The sequence below is a fragment of the Takifugu rubripes genome, chromosome 20 (assembly GCF_901000725.2).
Source record: "Takifugu rubripes chromosome 20, fTakRub1.2, whole genome shotgun sequence".
Taxonomy (NCBI): Eukaryota; Metazoa; Chordata; class Actinopteri; order Tetraodontiformes; family Tetraodontidae; genus Takifugu; species Takifugu rubripes.
Window position 1 is genome coordinate 10,077,239 of NC_042304.1, and position 14,879 is coordinate 10,092,117.

Here is a 14,879-nt window from a genome sequence, read left to right on the forward strand (position 1 = left end):
TTATAATTGTTCCATCATTCAACGTTATAGGTCCTTGTTAGAATAGGGAAACAAACAAAAAGGGACTTTAAAACCCCTGAATTAGCTCTGAGAAATGGACCAATCAGATCGGGTCGTGTTTGGTCGCTTGACAACCAGTCAGCCAATCAGCGCTCTGTTTGCTCTGCTCCGCTGCAGCGTAAAGAAAGCAGCGATTAAACTGCAGCGTCGAAGGTAACCTTGTCTTTATTCCTGCTCTGATCTAGAAATTGAACTTTAAACGTCTCCCCTTGTAAGTCGTCAACTTGTCGGGTTGCGGACCATTCGGCTTTTGTGGTTTTAGGGAGGCGTACTCGGGGACTTAGGGCTAATTATCGATGGCAGAGCTGGTGCGTTTAAAATGACCCGCAGCAGTTCTGAGATAAAGTTCTATTTATGACCTTCAGTTCATGTGAACATTGGCTAAAATAGAGGGACATATAAAATCCTGTAATATTTAGTCTTCGTGTTAGTAGGTGATGTAGGTTAACCTAGTTAATATTCTCTTACAACCTCATGTTCGATTCTCACACCCTTGTGGGACTGGAAATCATAACGTTACACATGGTTTGCACGTGTGCAAATTACATTACATGTTTGTTTGTTTTTAAAGTATATTAAAAACAAACCAGCACCAGTGTATTTACACAATATAGAATTTGGGAGCTGAACAATTTATAACTAACCATTAAATTTAAATGTATTTCCTATAAATTTAGTATGTCAATTTATTTCCCTGTTCCAGCTTGTTTGCTATCAGATGCTGGTGTTTAATAATAATAATAATAATAACAATAATAATGATAACAATAGTAATAATAATAATAATAATAAGTATTATATATATATAAGTATTTTTAATTATCTTTCTTGTGGACAGTGTAGACTCTTGGGAGGTTAAGCTGTGTGGCTGCAGGCATGCCATCTGTCTCTGCAGGTGGTTTAGTGACAGAGCATCACTGAAAGCAAAGATCTAGAGAACTGTCACATTACTTGTGCATCTACTGTTTATAAAATATAATAGTACATACTCTATAAATTGCTCTCCTGCAGTGAGGGGGTACATGCATTGGTAAGGAACATCTGTGCATCGGTTCAGTTTTTACAGGTGGAAGTGATGTTTAAGGTATGGGTGAGCAGACTGCACAACAAAGTGTCTGGGATTAGTCTGAAGGGCTCCAGATAAGATAACACCATGATAAAATGCTTGTCTGACACCAGCCTCTGCGCTATATCTGGGATGACAGCTAAAATAAAATGCTACTCTTAATAAAACCTACACAAAATGTTGTCATCTAAACAGCTCTATGACAAATCTTAATAATGGTCATTTTGTCTGTGTTAATTGACATGTGCACGTATATTGCTTTATAATCCAGACGGGCTTGAATGAGCCCTGCTAATCTGAGCCTCTATTTCAGGAGTGTGTAAGTGGATCTTGCACATGTAGAAGATTAATCCACACGTAGCCTGAAGGCCAGACTGCAACAATGCCCGAGTCCTTGCTGGGTGAGTTCACATTTTAACATACTTGTGAGGCATCTTTGTGAAAACTTCGATAATACTTTACAATTTGACGCAACCAATATCTGTTTTGTAGTTTTATATGTTGCAGTTAATTTCTTCACAGTTAAAATATTTTAGTTGGTGTAAAATTTATGTGTATAAGGAGCCATAAAATTGTCATTTACACATATTTGACAGATATTTTCCCCCTAGAAGTCAAGGACATTTGTGACTCTGGTGAATGTAGAACACCCCTCATGGGGCCGTTTAGCCAATCATCGCTGCCTCTGCAGCGCCGAACATCCTACATTCTCAGCACCTTCTGCACAGAACACAACGTGCAGGAATGTCTCTTACGCATCACTCAGGTTGGTAACCTTAAGATTATACTGTTTACTGACACAGTTACTGGGTGACCTTGCCTGCATGGGGTTGTTTGACTCATGGACAGCTTGACAGAATGTTTCATAGTTTAACAGCATGTCATTCCTCTCTTTAACACAGGAGGTGGCATCTCTCGGCCTCCCGCCGGTGTTGTCGGAGTCAGGCAGCAGCTCAGAGATGAATGTCGTAGCTGTGCTAAATTGCATGCATGACCTCATTCAGCTCTACCACAGGAGCCTCAGAAGCCTGGAAACTTTGGAACTGGAGCAGCACAAGTCCAGCAGCAATGTGGAGTATCTGCAGCTCACCAGCACACGGCTAAAAGTAGAGTAAAATTTCTCAAAATACGTCACAAATAATGAAATACTCAGCTATGATGCTGATGGAGCAGATTTGAACTCTGAGGGAGGTCTGGGGTAAACAGGCTTGCAGGCAATATGATAAAGGGAGTAAAAGTGCATGTTTGAGGCTCTGACCCATGTTTGCGACCCATAACCTGCACGTATCTACACGAAATCAGTGCTGTCCTCTGTTACAGGAGCAGCTTGAGACGTCTAAAAGAGAAAACACTGGACTCTTGGAGAGAGAGCGAAGGCTGCAAATGAAAACAAAGACTTTGCAACACTCCCTGAAAAATGAGAAAGAAGAGGTATGTTTTGTAATTACGGCGGTGACGTGTTGGTGATTTTAGGTGTTGCGCTATTCTTGGGATGCTTTTTATTTCGGTTTTCCAGGTGCAAAAACTTCAGAACATCATCGCGAGCCGGGCCAGCCAGTACAATCATGAGATGAAGAGGAAAGAACGAGAATTTAACAAACTAAAGGAGCGATTAAATCAGCTTCTGACAGACAAGAGAGAAAAAAAACAAGGTTGATTAGAAAACAAATTGTTGCCCATTTACCTTAAATCATTAAAGTCTCTTTCGAGTTCTAATTCTCCACCTTTGACTCCTCTTGCTGTCAGCCATTGATGTGTTAAACAGCATTGGAAGAGCTGATGGGAAGAGAAGCCTTTGGAAAACTGACAAGACTGAAGCAAAGTAAGCTCATGACTTACGTCCTCTTTACATTTTAAACATACAGACCTCATTCACTTTTCTACGTGAATCATTATTTTGGATCTTTTAAGTATAGTTAAATTGAATAAATTTGGGGGTTTTTCTTTCGTCCTCAGACATGAGGGGCAGCTGTTTCAGACCCTGCTGAGTGACTATGAGGCTCGACAGCGAGAGCTGCTGCTGGAAAATGCAGAGGTGAACAAAGTGCTGCAGCAGATGAAAGGGGAAATGACGTCCATCCTTCGTTCTAACAAATCCAACCTAACAGGAGACACGTACCAAGATGATGTTACACAGGTAGGAGGCGGCTGAGTGCATGTAAAATCCAACTGTCACATTCTGATTCTCAGCTGATGGTGTCTGTTAATTAGAGATGTTTGATCGCTGGTCGTTGTCCTTGTCAGGCTGAGTCTGAGGAGGAGGAAGAAGTGTTTGATTCCAGTAAAGAACGTGTTGAGCTGTTTTGTGTTCACGCACGTGAGAAGCTGACCAACAGTATTCGCCTTCAGTGGAGAAAACTCAAGAACCACGTTGAAAGATTGGACAGTCAAGGTATCACATTTAAACTCTGTCACGTGAACACAAGCAAAAAATCCCTGTTATTTGGACAGTTCTGTACAACTTATAACATGACTAAAGTAACTAAGAATCGTGGGAATATATAGATGGATAGGTTGATAGATTACAAAATACACTGTAAACATATGTAAATAGATTACTACCCAAAAACATGAGTCATAATGTGAGGTTAATTATGCAAAAATGTAAAATAAGGTGCACAATTGAATAAATGTCCTCATCTATTACACCAGATTTGACTAGAGCACAGTCTGTTGCTGAGATTGTGACCCTCTGAACACCTAGAGATGGGTTGTGGATCTTCAAATGGTCGGGGGAGCAAATAAGTCAGTTTTGTGGAGCAGGTCAGAGACAGCAGCCGGTTGCCTAACACACTCCTGACTTCAGAGGGTCCTTTTTCCTGCTACTGACACCAAAGAGTCTCAAGTTCTTCCCCATTACACATCCTGCCCTCTGCACCAGTCTGTCAATGCATGTTGCACTCTTAATAATAATTATGGACTAATGGAATAATGGTCATAAATTAATAATTTTACAAATTAGTAAAGTGCTGGATGTACACAGTGGTGATGTTGTAACGTCCTGTTTTGTTCAGCATCCCTGAGCAACACTGATGTTGTTTCCCGGGAGAACCATGTGGAGGAGGTTGACAAACTGAAGCTTGAGATCCAACAGTGCAAAGACTTGATTCAAACACAGCAGCAGCTCCTTAATGTAAGAAAACGGTTAAAATTGTAAATAGAAAACTCCTAAAGTCTTTCAGGGCATGATGGGGCCTCGGTCTCACACTTTTACAGCTGCTATTGTCCGTTTACTGTATTATTGTGATGCTTAGTATCGATCATTCACAGTATTCGCTGGTCTGCTTGTTAGAAGACATGTTGCTGCCGTGTCCAACACTTTTATTACATCTCTGCACTGCAGCAGCAGCTGAGCTCTCAGTGTGACGAGGACGAGGTGTCAGTCTACGAGAACGGTCCCATGCTGAAGGAGGAGAAGAACCTCAGACAAGAGTGGAAGGTTCTCGAAGAACAGCGAAAGATCTTCGAGAGGGAGAGGAGGAACTTCACTGAAGCAGCCATAAGACTCAGCAATGAGGTGATTTTTTTTATCTCTCTGCTCAGCAGCAGGTAAACAGGAGCAACCTGTTTGAACTGATTTGTATTTAATTTCCCTCCTAGAGGAAATCTTTCGAGGAGGATCGAGCAACGTGGCTCAAACACCAGTTTTTAAACTCATCGCCCTTTTCTGACTCGGTGAAGCCTCCAATGACGAAGTCCAAAAGTGCCTTTTTGATGTGTGAGTGTCTCCTTTTTTACCTTACGATAAGCCAGGATTTCATATAAAATCCATCATTGTCTCTTTCAACGTTGAGTTTCATGTCTTCTTTACAGTTGAAACAACTCCGGAAACAATTGTTAACTGCAAGTTGGAGACAATAGCTCCGTCAACCAGCTGCGCTTCACTCTCGCCTACATCATCAGAAACAGCAGACGTGTTCCAAACACACCGTCTGATCCCCCAGAATAGGTACACACAGTGAATAATAATTATGACTTTTGCATTAACATTAGTCAAATTTGATTGTTTGGTGTGTGTTTTTAGCTGCGGCAAACCAAAGAAGAAGGCAGAAGAGGTTGAGGAGTCTCTTTCTTAAATGGACAGGTCAATGCTGGGAGGACAGCCACACAAAAAGAGCGCTGAATGCCAAACACTTGCAAAAAGTCATCAAGCTGCCACAAGCTCTTAAATTGGCTTACTGCCAGGGTGGTGTACTCTGATAGAGAACGTGATTTGAATATTTTTAATAACTTATTTTAGATTACATGTGACCTATATGTTTGTGTTGGTCTATATGTTTTGAATCACTTACCTGCACTAAAGATTGCACCCTTTTTAAACAATCAATTGTCCAAAAGGTGGAGTACAAAATGAGCATGATAAGTTTACATTAAAATAATTGGATTTCTAGATGCAAAAAACACCATGATTTATTTAGTTTTTGTGAAGTAGACTTTAATACTGATTACATTAATGAATCCATGAATGTAAATGTGTTTTTCCAAATGATACTGAATGTTTTGGACACTGTACCCAAAAAAACAACCTAATTTATTCTAACGGTTTAAAATTTTCTAACCATGCAATATAGATTGTTAAAACCCGTGTTTTTGTCAGTTGAATGATCACTGATTATTGCCAGAGTTGCTCTTTTTTTAAGTGGAATTTTATTTTAAATGACTTGGAAACAAAACAGAAATCGTGACAGGTGAAGAGTACGTTTAAACACACTGAGCCGTGCAGCTGCAGGCCAGGTGAGCATCAGCTTTTTCCCTCAGGTCAACCCTCTTCCCTTGGATTCCTCTGAGAACCTCAGATTTGTTCACATTGGAATCTGCGAAGAGGCCAAAAGAAATGAGAATGCAACCAGCAAGATTTGGTTTGATGATATGACGTTGGCGTAAACTCACCAGCAGCCACGCAGTGGAAGCCAACGGTGACGGAAGTGGTCTTCACAGGGAAGCAGCCGGGCAGGCAGCGGAGCACCGGCTCAACGGAGAAACATCTAGATTCCTGACCATAGATGACCGCCTGCTTTTCCAGCTCTACAGAGTCGAGCTTGATTCGGCACTCTGCAAATGGAAGGAGGCAGTCGATAAGATTCTTTGTTGCATTGGGTGCTCGTTGGCACGTCAGAGCTGCTTTGTCCCCTCCTCCGTCTCACCGCTGTTGTCTCTGCAGCTCTCGGCCGCCAGGATCCAGGAATGAGCGTAGGTGACCGCATTCTTGGTCAGGTGCCCGTTGGGCATACGGAACTCCTGTTTGATCTCCCCATCAGCCTTCCCACAGAGTCCACAAGTCTGTCCCTTCATCCAGTCCACAACATCAACCTGTAAGTTGAGTTCAAACGAGACGTTACAGTCTACAGTGTTCGACTTATCTCGGTTGTGAATCAAGAATTCCAGAAAATGACGTCCAATTATACCTTCCATGATTTACTGTCCATATAGACTTCACTAAGCCCGAGGCTGGGAGCAACAACAGAGATGCCTTCACCCTTTTGCCTGATCTGGATTTTAACTAGAAGAACATAACAAAGTAGTGATAATTCCCTTAACCCCCCAAAAAACTGTACGAATACCAATAGTTCATGTCAGTTTAAAAATATGGTGGATAAAGGTGTGCAGAAACCTGTGGGATGATAGTAGGGCAAGTTTTCCATTGGTATTTCCACACCATTGACCTTCACACCTATGTTGCCACTCTTGGGGAAGAGGTCGATGTCGCTGCCAGAGCAGAGCAGAAAAGGTTTTGTAATTTTTTTAGCGTTTGGTCGGACTGTGTGTTTGCTCTTTTGGCATCACACTCACATGTCAGCGATCTTTATATTTATGTGTTTCTGTTCAAAGTTATCATTCTTCAGCATAACAATGAATTTCAGCTCGGGTGTGCAGTCCTGAACCAGAATTTGGTAGCAAGACGGCGGCATCTGGGGCTCGTATTTGATGTTGTTGAAGGTGGTCAGCAAGTTCTGGGCGTAGTTACACTGAGCTGTGAATAAAGAAAGCGTTTTATCTGTTCATGCCATACCCAAAACTGTTGGTGAGGGTGATGTATAAAAGCTGCAGAGTCCTTTTACCTGCTATGGCCTTGGCTGCCACAACATGGAGTTCATCAACGGTGTCACCAAAGGGGGCGAGACCATGTATTTCATTGATTGGAAGGGTAATCGGAAGAGGCACATCCAGGTTGAAGAAGGTATACTGTCGCGGAATGTTTCAAAATGATCACAACCACAAATCAAATCTAACATGTTTTAGGGCAAACTGCTGGGTTGTTCGTACCGTTGGTGTTTTGAGAATGATGTCGAGGGTCTTCTCGGTCGGAGCAACTATGATAACTGAGACCTGGTTTGCGGTGTTTTTGCTCCTTTGCTTGTCAAAAGTACACTCGATGGATAAAGGAATGCTCTTCATTGCCCTGTCAAAGAATTTTTCAGCATTAGACGTACAACACATTGGAGATTTCTCAACATCGAGCATCGGCCCAGAAGTATTCTAAATGAAGCATCACACTTTTCCAACGTGCGCTTAAGGGCATCAGGTATTTCGTTCCAGTCCACTCTGAGGCGACCTGCAGGGCTCGGACCAACGAGACCAGTCTCTGCAGTGATGGTGGCCCTGTACTTGTTGCATGCAGCTCCGTAGCCAATTCTAGCCTGTTTAGAAAAGAAAAGTGGAAATTTTTATTTGCCTGAATGGGTGATGCAGTAAAATGATATCAGGTGGGTTCTTACTACGACTCTGTGCTCGCTAAGCACAATTCCATCAGCACAGAGTTTCCAGTTGTTTTCAGAGTCCAGATCAGCCAGAATCATCTGAATTCTGTTCGTGGGTTTGTCCATGTAGACTGCCAACTGGTATCCTGCTACCATCTTACCTTTAACAGCACGCATGACTACAGCAAAGCTAGGAACTCCAGAGCTGCCAAGGAATTTGTTCTAGGGAAAGAGGAGTGTTTTTTCTTAAGGTTTCTTTTCTAAATATATTTGAGATTACTGAGATTCACCTGCTCGTAGACTGCCTCAAAGCTTGCAGCACTGCCAGAGGAATCTGCCATTTGACTTTTATACTTTTAAAAAGAGGTGTGTAAGTTTAGGGCCCAAGGAAATTTTAGGTGTTCACAGTATCAAAGTGATTAAACCTACCTGCTTCCTGTGGTTCTTGTTGAACTTATGGGTTTTAATTCGCTGTTGAGAAGAAGCATTTTTGTCAGTTTCCACAGCTACTTTGAAACAGCATGCGGTAACATTTCCCAGGCGCCAACCTTCGTGACATGTTTCCTCTGTCGTGATGAACGTGACGTGGTGTTCGATGCAGAGGTGCTGCCACTGGATAAGTTTATAACAGATCTGGAGTCACTGCCCCTGCTGCTGCCCTTGCTTTTTCCACTCACTGATGATGCACTGTTGACAGTAGGCTTCAGTAGCCGTTGGAGCTTTATCAGGACTGGTTTCCCCTCAGTTATTTCCTCATCGTTCAGATTGATCTTTTTCATCAGCATCTCTTCTGCCTGCGGTCCGACTTGAACTTCCAGCTCCACTCTGTCACATGTTTCTCCTGGAACTTCAGTAAAAGTATATTTACATGATGGGAATCCTGAAATGTGTGGTCATGTGTGTGTATTTAAAGCATATCCAAATGTTCTCGTTGCTTACCTGGTGTGATAGAAACAGCAGCATAGTGTGTTCCAGCTAGTCTGTACAGGGGAACGTCCATGATGAAAGCAGCATTGTGAGTGACCATAGTCACACTGCCCTTCAGTCCCAGGATTTCAGCGCTGTAATTCTTAACCCGGGCAACTTTAGACTTTGTGAATGGCCGTGGATGGTCTTGGTAATAAACCTCTGACGAATGTGACTGAAAAGAAGCAATATCATTAATTTGTGTTAAAAATGTAAACACAGTTGTGGCAAATTTAAAATGTTTAACATTCACCTGGCTTTTTTCATTCCGGGATGTAAGATCCTCCATTGAAGCAAGATTCTGGACTTGTTCCGGGATGATCGGGGTTAGTCTTGCAGCACTTAAGTCCTCGATGTTTCTGGTCACAGCTAGGGTTTCAATGCTGTTGTAGAAGACACTGTTGTTTGCTTAAAGGCCTTTAAGATGGCATCTTTAGTCATATGGCAAACTTACTGCATGGCTGCAATGTTCTCAGGCAAGGAAACGGGCAGAGCTTCAATCTTAAAGTAGCCCTTGTGGAGGTTTAGCCTTGCAACAATGTTGGTGGGGACAGTGGTGGTGAGTTTAGCTCTGGAGACAATTCCCGACTGGAACATAGCAGTGTTTATTCCCATGGTTGCAAGGGTGTTCACAGCAATGCTGAAAAGATCAAGTTGCATGTTAGATGTTATACTATTATGTTTAGTGCCAAATATTCTTTTAGTGTTTGTCAGAAGACATGATCACCTTGGTTTGATCTCACTCTCGATTTGCATATCGGTCTGCAGGAGTTCAATGAGTTTGAAGTTTTCCGGCAGGGCTGGTGTCATGGTGGCCTTGACTAAAAATAATAATAAATGGTCACCGCCTACATACAAGTGGCTTTCTATCTGTCCGCACTAGATGGTAAGATTGTTTGAAAGTCAATCACAGTTAAAGATTTAAAGTTTCTACCCACCTCTGACACCTGTAGCTGTCACGGCAGCTGTTAACAGACTGAACTCCAATGGAAAACCAGCAGCAGTGGGCATGATACGCCTCACCTCACTGACCAGCAGAGGCTTGACGATGTTTACCGAGATGCCAGATGCCATTTCTCTGATGATGTCATTACCAATGGTCCTCATAGATTCAACACTAGGAAGCTGGTGGGCAAAATTAGTCATCACAGAATTGTCTAGCGAAAGAGAAAGAAATTCATCTTTGAGTGATACCTGAAGTGCTTGATCAATGTTGGCAAAGGCAATTTCTTGCCCCATGAACTTGACATAGAAAGAAGCCAGAGGTTTTGCATTGGGTGAACTCTTCCAATGAAAAAGCTGTGGAGAAAAAAAGGGACTTTAATGTTGGACCTTTATTTTTTTTTTTGCATGAAAAACTGAACATGTTGCAATGCTTACAGCTTGGATGGCTTTCCTCATCTTGGTGATCCTGTCCTCGTTGTTGAGAATTGTGGGGTTTTTCAGAAGTAACTCCTGCAGTCCTTCAGTTCTCATTCCAACCTATTAAAGACAGACGCTATTAAAAACAGCACTTATGGAATCGCGCCATCGACATAGCTCTTCATTTCTATTCACCTCCAGAACATCAACAGCAGCTCCAGAAACATATGCACTGGCCTTCGCCATGAAATGTCTGGGCAAAATGCTGGCAGCATTGTTGATGTAGAAAGCATTGGCCGCAGCGCCGAGCATGTAATGACCTAAGAGAGTTTGACCAGAGAAGGAATGTTGCAAAAGAAAAATGGTGGCAAAGAACCAGATGAGAGGAAGGCTTTACTGTTATAGACATCCAGATGGATGGCTCTGCTGAAACGGAGGCTCAGTCTGTTCAACTTTGGGCTCAACATTCTGAGAGCAATGTTGCAAGCTGCAGCACTGCAAACCACAACAAAAAAAGAACCGCATGTGGGAACATCCCCAGGTCGATCTGTTGACGTCGATTGGAGGCTGAAAAGAATTCTTACACTGATGAGTGGACGATGGAGGTGCTCCTGCTCAGGGACTTCATGTGAGAGTAGGTAAAGCTCACTAACTGCAGACTCTCCTCTGTCCTCACAATGTTGGCAAGTGCTGTCACCAAACCGAGAGAAGGTTTGGTTTCAAACAGGACGATGCAGGAAAGCATACGAAGCTCGGGGTCAAGGTTCTTGTCCATGTACAGCTGAAGAGCCAGTTCCTGGATCTAATTCAAAGGAAAAGAAAAAAGCCAAGTTGGTGATAAAATTTATAGGTGACGATGCAGCACTCATTTTCAACACCGGTTTTTGTTTGAAGTCACTGGTACCCGTTTGGGCTCCTTCTTTGCAATGTTCCTCAGGGCCATGATGGCTTCAGCATAGACTGTAATGGGCAGAGATGTATCCGTGGGCGAGTGGGCTATGGGCAGGATCTTTGTGATCGGCTTGATGCTGTCAGGAAGGCCAGCGTTTCCCAGAACCTTCAGGTGCAGGATGATTTCACTGATTTTTTTGGTTGAATGGGCGTCAGACAGAAGGTTGTGGATGAACTGAAATTGAGAAATGATTACTCAAGTTAACTGCATTTGTTGCATTTACAGGAATAGAAAGTGCCAGTACCTGGATGGACTCCACAGGACAGACAGCTTGTTGGGAACACTGTTTTCCAATCATGGTCCCATAGCCGAGCAGAACTATTTCACGCAGAAATGGGCTGTCCACTATTTCCTTGCGTTTTGCCAGGTCCTACAACAGTACAATGACGCAAGGTTTATACATCTATGCTTGTCACTGACTGATTCCCTTTATGGTAAACGCACCTTAAAGATCTCAATGGTCTCAGTGGTTGCTGTCACCATGTGAACAGATGTCAACATAGCTTGGGCCATTTCAGCGACTGACACTTCCTTTTTCAGGAACTTGTCTTTAATGAATCTCAGAGCAGCAGGAGTTCCTGTAGCTGCTACGGAATCCAAAATCCACCTTCTAAAGGTTACAATAAAATGAAGATTGAGTGGAACAGCACGTGTATGTCTTGAAAATAGTATTCGGGTCACCTGTAGGTGTTCTTGCTGCTCCGTGTCCAGATCGATTCCAGGTCCTGAACGCTGGCTGAACGAAGAAGCTGGATCAGTTCCAAAAACTTCTCAGGTGCGTTCTCACGGACTCTCTCCACATTGTTGGCGATTAGGTGATCAAGAAGTTCCCCAATCTAAAAGCAATCATGATTGTGGATAATGAGTATAAATTCAAGTTGTTTTCAGTTTTCCTTTGTGATCTGCAGCGATACCTGCTTCTGTAATTCGACAATCTTGACAAGCTGCAGAGGTGTCTGGAAAAGCTCCCTGGGAAACTTGTACCTAAGAGACCCACTATCGACGTAGGGAGAGCTGCCGACAACGATTGGAGTCTTCTGGATCTCAACGAAGGAAAAGACTTGCCTTGAGAGTAACGCAGAAAAAAAATCAGACTTCCATCACAGTTAGGTGTTGGTCAGTCAGGTGTGGACCTACTTGGTCTGCATCTCAACGGCTCCGTTCCTCTCGCTCAAAGGTGCCAGCCGGATCACCTCGTTGGCCTTCACCTGCAGGATCTGGACACTTTCAGCGTGTGACTTAAAGATGTAATCGTATGCTGTTGATCCTCTCAGGCTCTTCGTGTCCTGTGAAGGTGAACGTTGCGTTATTGTCCAACATTTTACGCTTCATAAATGCATAGATGAAATAAGGAGAGTCTGCAGATACCTGCTGGCACTTGACACATCTCTCAGTGTATGCCAACCCCATATCCTTGATGAATCCCTCCTGACACTGGTTCAAATCCCTGGTCTTGGTCACATGAATTTGTTCAGCCTTCTCCTCCTCAAAGATGGCATATGTGGTCTTGCACACTCCCTGAGCTCCAGCCTGACCAGAAATAATTACGCTGAGCTTCGTGCCATCAGTTTGTAATTTGCGATCGATGTTCCACAAACCTCCTGCAACTCATAGACGTTGTGCGTCTTCTTGATGTTGAGTTGAAGGATATTCAGGATACCCCTGTAAATGTTCAACACAAGTGTGGACACTCTAGCGGGAGCCATCATCTTCCCAACAACGCCGTTGGTGTACTCAAACTTGATGGGATCCGTTAACTGACGTTTCAGGGCTGCGGTCAGTCTGGAGGCTGGGACCAATGGATCTTTTGACAAGACCCCATTTAACTCGAAGATCTCAGGTTCCTCTAGCTGCAGAGGAAAAGATTTTATTATTATTTTTTTTTTAAATCATATTTAAAAAATTCTAACTTCAATCTGTGTATCTTCTTAAACCTTAAGCAGGTATATGTTGCCAGACTCAGCACTAATTAGGACTTTAGAACTGAAGTTGAGTCCGGATTTTGCCAATTTCTCCTCCTGCATTCCGCCCATGAGCGTCGTCTCATACTGGTAGACATAGGTCTTGTGAGCCTCAAACATGTGTGCTAAATGAACAGCAGTAAGAAGAATATTACCACGATGTCTTGAATTTATACCTCAATTCTCCAAGCCCAAATTAAAGTTGGGTTACTTACTGAGATGATGAGACTGCCCAGCTGAAATCATTCATTGAAGAAACAGAAGTACATTTTATTATAAATATTTTAACCTTTAAATATGAAATAAAATATGACATGTGATATCAAATCCAAAATAACTATATTTTCAGTCTGTAGTAAACTTTCCTTTAATTTTACACATTTGTGTTGATACTTTACAACAAAGATAAATGCCCGTTTGAAAGAACTCTTCATACTCACCCACGAGGGCCAGAGTCAGAGCGAGCACAACCACTCTCATGGCTGATGGGGTTGTGGCTGCCTACGGTCCCAAGCAACCTTTTTAAGGGTTCCCCCAGCATTTGTTGATTGAATATTCAAAGGAGATAAACCAAAAGCAACGTGACAAATTGTCTGTGGCCAAAAAGTTATGGTCACCTTAACTTCAATGGTGGGTCAGCGATAATCATCATGATCCAACATTTCAACATTTCCATGCTGATAAATGAGGACAACATCCTTGACATTTAACATCTTTGGCTCAGATGGAGTTACTCTTTAATCCAGAGAATAGTCAAATATAGGGCTTCAAAAACAGTAGGAATATATTGAGTTATTTATTTTAATAGTTTAAGAGAACCAAAACCTCAGTATTAAAGAATAAAATGTGACATATTGAAATAAATGATTATCAATAGAACTACAATAATAGTAGTAAAGGAAAAAAGACTACTTATTTCTTAGTTAAAGGCACATTAGAACACTCTAATGGTATTAAATATATTTATTCCACTGCTTGATAGTTCACAAATCTTTGTAGTTTCATTTTAAAGGTTGCATAATAGCGCCCCAGCTATGACTGTTTGCTCTTTTTTTTTATACTGGTGGCCTGACTGACTCAAGGACAGTTTGCTTCTCTTTGTTTCAGCTGGTTTATTCTACTGTTTAATTTTACCTTCATGTACATTCCGGTCTATTCCTGAGTTCAACTCTTATATCATTACTGCCTCCCTGTGCAAAAGACATCTTTTTAAGCCTCCCCCAATGCTCTCCTTTTAATTGAAATAATATTTTGGATTTTCTTTTGTGTTTGTTTTACTATTTATTTGTCTATTTCTTTTCATGTTTGACTAAATCCACAAAAAGTACATGATTTAACTGACAGCTTCATTATACTGTAAACTGAATGAGGAATCAAAACCTAATAATCTATCCAAAATGTTAATAGCACATTAGATGTTGGAAGTCAAGACAAGCAAACACAGGAGCCTCCTAAAGTGGCGATTATATTGTTCCCAGGTGTACATCATCATTTTGTCTTCCAAACTAATTTAAATGCTTTTAACAGAGGGCTTAAAGCGTACTTAAAAGCGAACCAACGGTGTTCGTATGTATAAATACGGGCTTTTAAATTTTTTTATTAATATTACTGTTATGATCATGAATTTGTTTGTTTCATGTCCTATTTTTGGTAAGTCTGTATATGGACTAGTGTTGAACATTAGCTATACTCAAGCTACTGTGTTTACCAGCAAAACATCTGGTCTCAATAAGGTTGTGATGTCCAAAACAGAACAAACATGAGACAATTAAGGGAATACTTGTTCAATGTCTTTGAATTCTATGATATTACAA

The 14,879-nt window shown here is 41.9% G+C and overlaps 2 protein-coding genes across 8 annotated transcripts; one reads left to right on the forward strand and one right to left on the reverse strand.

The window, feature by feature from the left end:
• The first annotated feature begins 133 nt into the window (after positions 1-133).
• LOC101072728 (afadin- and alpha-actinin-binding protein-like) lies at positions 134-5,711 on the forward strand. 5 transcript variants are annotated; one of them, XM_029828006.1, is made up of 14 exons: positions 134-213; positions 1,440-1,527; positions 1,723-1,892; positions 2,029-2,232; positions 2,447-2,557; positions 2,643-2,778; positions 2,873-2,948; positions 3,083-3,263; positions 3,371-3,518; positions 4,141-4,259; positions 4,470-4,643; positions 4,727-4,844; positions 4,940-5,075; positions 5,151-5,711. In XM_029828006.1, the coding sequence occupies exons 2-14, from the start codon at positions 1,509-1,511 to the stop codon at positions 5,200-5,202; spliced, it is 1,644 nt and encodes a 547-aa protein (XP_029683866.1). In that variant the 5' UTR covers positions 134-213; positions 1,440-1,508; the 3' UTR covers positions 5,203-5,711. The 5 variants fall into 5 exon arrangements, with proteins under 5 accessions (XP_029683866.1, XP_011613234.1, XP_011613235.1 ...); XM_011614932.2 differs by having other exon boundaries at positions 1,738-1,892; XM_011614933.2 differs by having other exon boundaries at positions 1,741-1,892.
• LOC101072500 (vitellogenin-1-like) lies at positions 5,540-13,565 on the reverse strand. Of its 3 annotated transcripts, XM_011614931.2 has the most exons (34): positions 13,506-13,565; positions 13,281-13,301; positions 13,039-13,190; positions 12,703-12,954; positions 12,473-12,634; positions 12,242-12,390; positions 12,019-12,169; positions 11,786-11,940; positions 11,549-11,714; positions 11,349-11,474; positions 11,057-11,278; positions 10,737-10,954; positions 10,550-10,647; positions 10,348-10,472; positions 10,171-10,272; positions 9,985-10,089; positions 9,729-9,915; positions 9,518-9,611; positions 9,245-9,430; positions 9,044-9,173; positions 8,764-8,965; positions 8,373-8,671; positions 8,254-8,295; positions 8,115-8,177; positions 7,843-8,046; positions 7,622-7,764; positions 7,391-7,526; positions 7,186-7,309; positions 6,917-7,097; positions 6,738-6,832; positions 6,532-6,626; positions 6,271-6,436; positions 6,017-6,178; positions 5,540-5,940 (listed from the first exon to the last, which is right to left on the reverse strand). In XM_011614931.2, the coding sequence occupies exons 1-34, from the start codon at positions 13,543-13,545 to the stop codon at positions 5,828-5,830; spliced, it is 4,866 nt and encodes a 1,621-aa protein (XP_011613233.2). In that variant the 5' UTR covers positions 13,546-13,565; the 3' UTR covers positions 5,540-5,827. The 3 variants fall into 3 exon arrangements, with proteins under 3 accessions (XP_011613233.2, XP_011613232.2, XP_011613231.2); XM_011614930.2 differs by having other exon boundaries at positions 9,729-10,089; XM_011614929.2 differs by having other exon boundaries at positions 8,764-9,173; positions 9,729-10,089.
• Between the last annotated feature and the right edge of the window lie 1,314 nt (positions 13,566-14,879).

Bases quoted from the DNA above. Each gene is read 5' to 3' on its own strand.
- LOC101072728 (XM_029828006.1), top strand. The intron at 2,779-2,872 runs GTTGATTAGAAA...TCTTGCTGTCAG, and splicing joins CAAGAGAGAAAAAAAACAAG to CCATTGATGTGTTAAACAGC. The intron at 2,949-3,082 runs GTAAGCTCATGA...TTTCGTCCTCAG, and splicing joins ACTGACAAGACTGAAGCAAA to ACATGAGGGGCAGCTGTTTC.
- LOC101072500 (XM_011614929.2), bottom strand. From the start codon at position 13,545: ATGAGAGTGGTTGTGCTCGCTCTGACTCTGGCCCTCGTGG. The intron at 12,635-12,702 runs GTTTGTGGAACA...ATTTCTGGTCAG, and splicing joins ACGTCTATGAGTTGCAGGAG to GCTGGAGCTCAGGGAGTGTG. The intron at 9,612-9,728 runs GTGGGTAGAAAC...TATTATTTTTAG, and splicing joins GACAGCTACAGGTGTCAGAG to TCAAGGCCACCATGACACCA.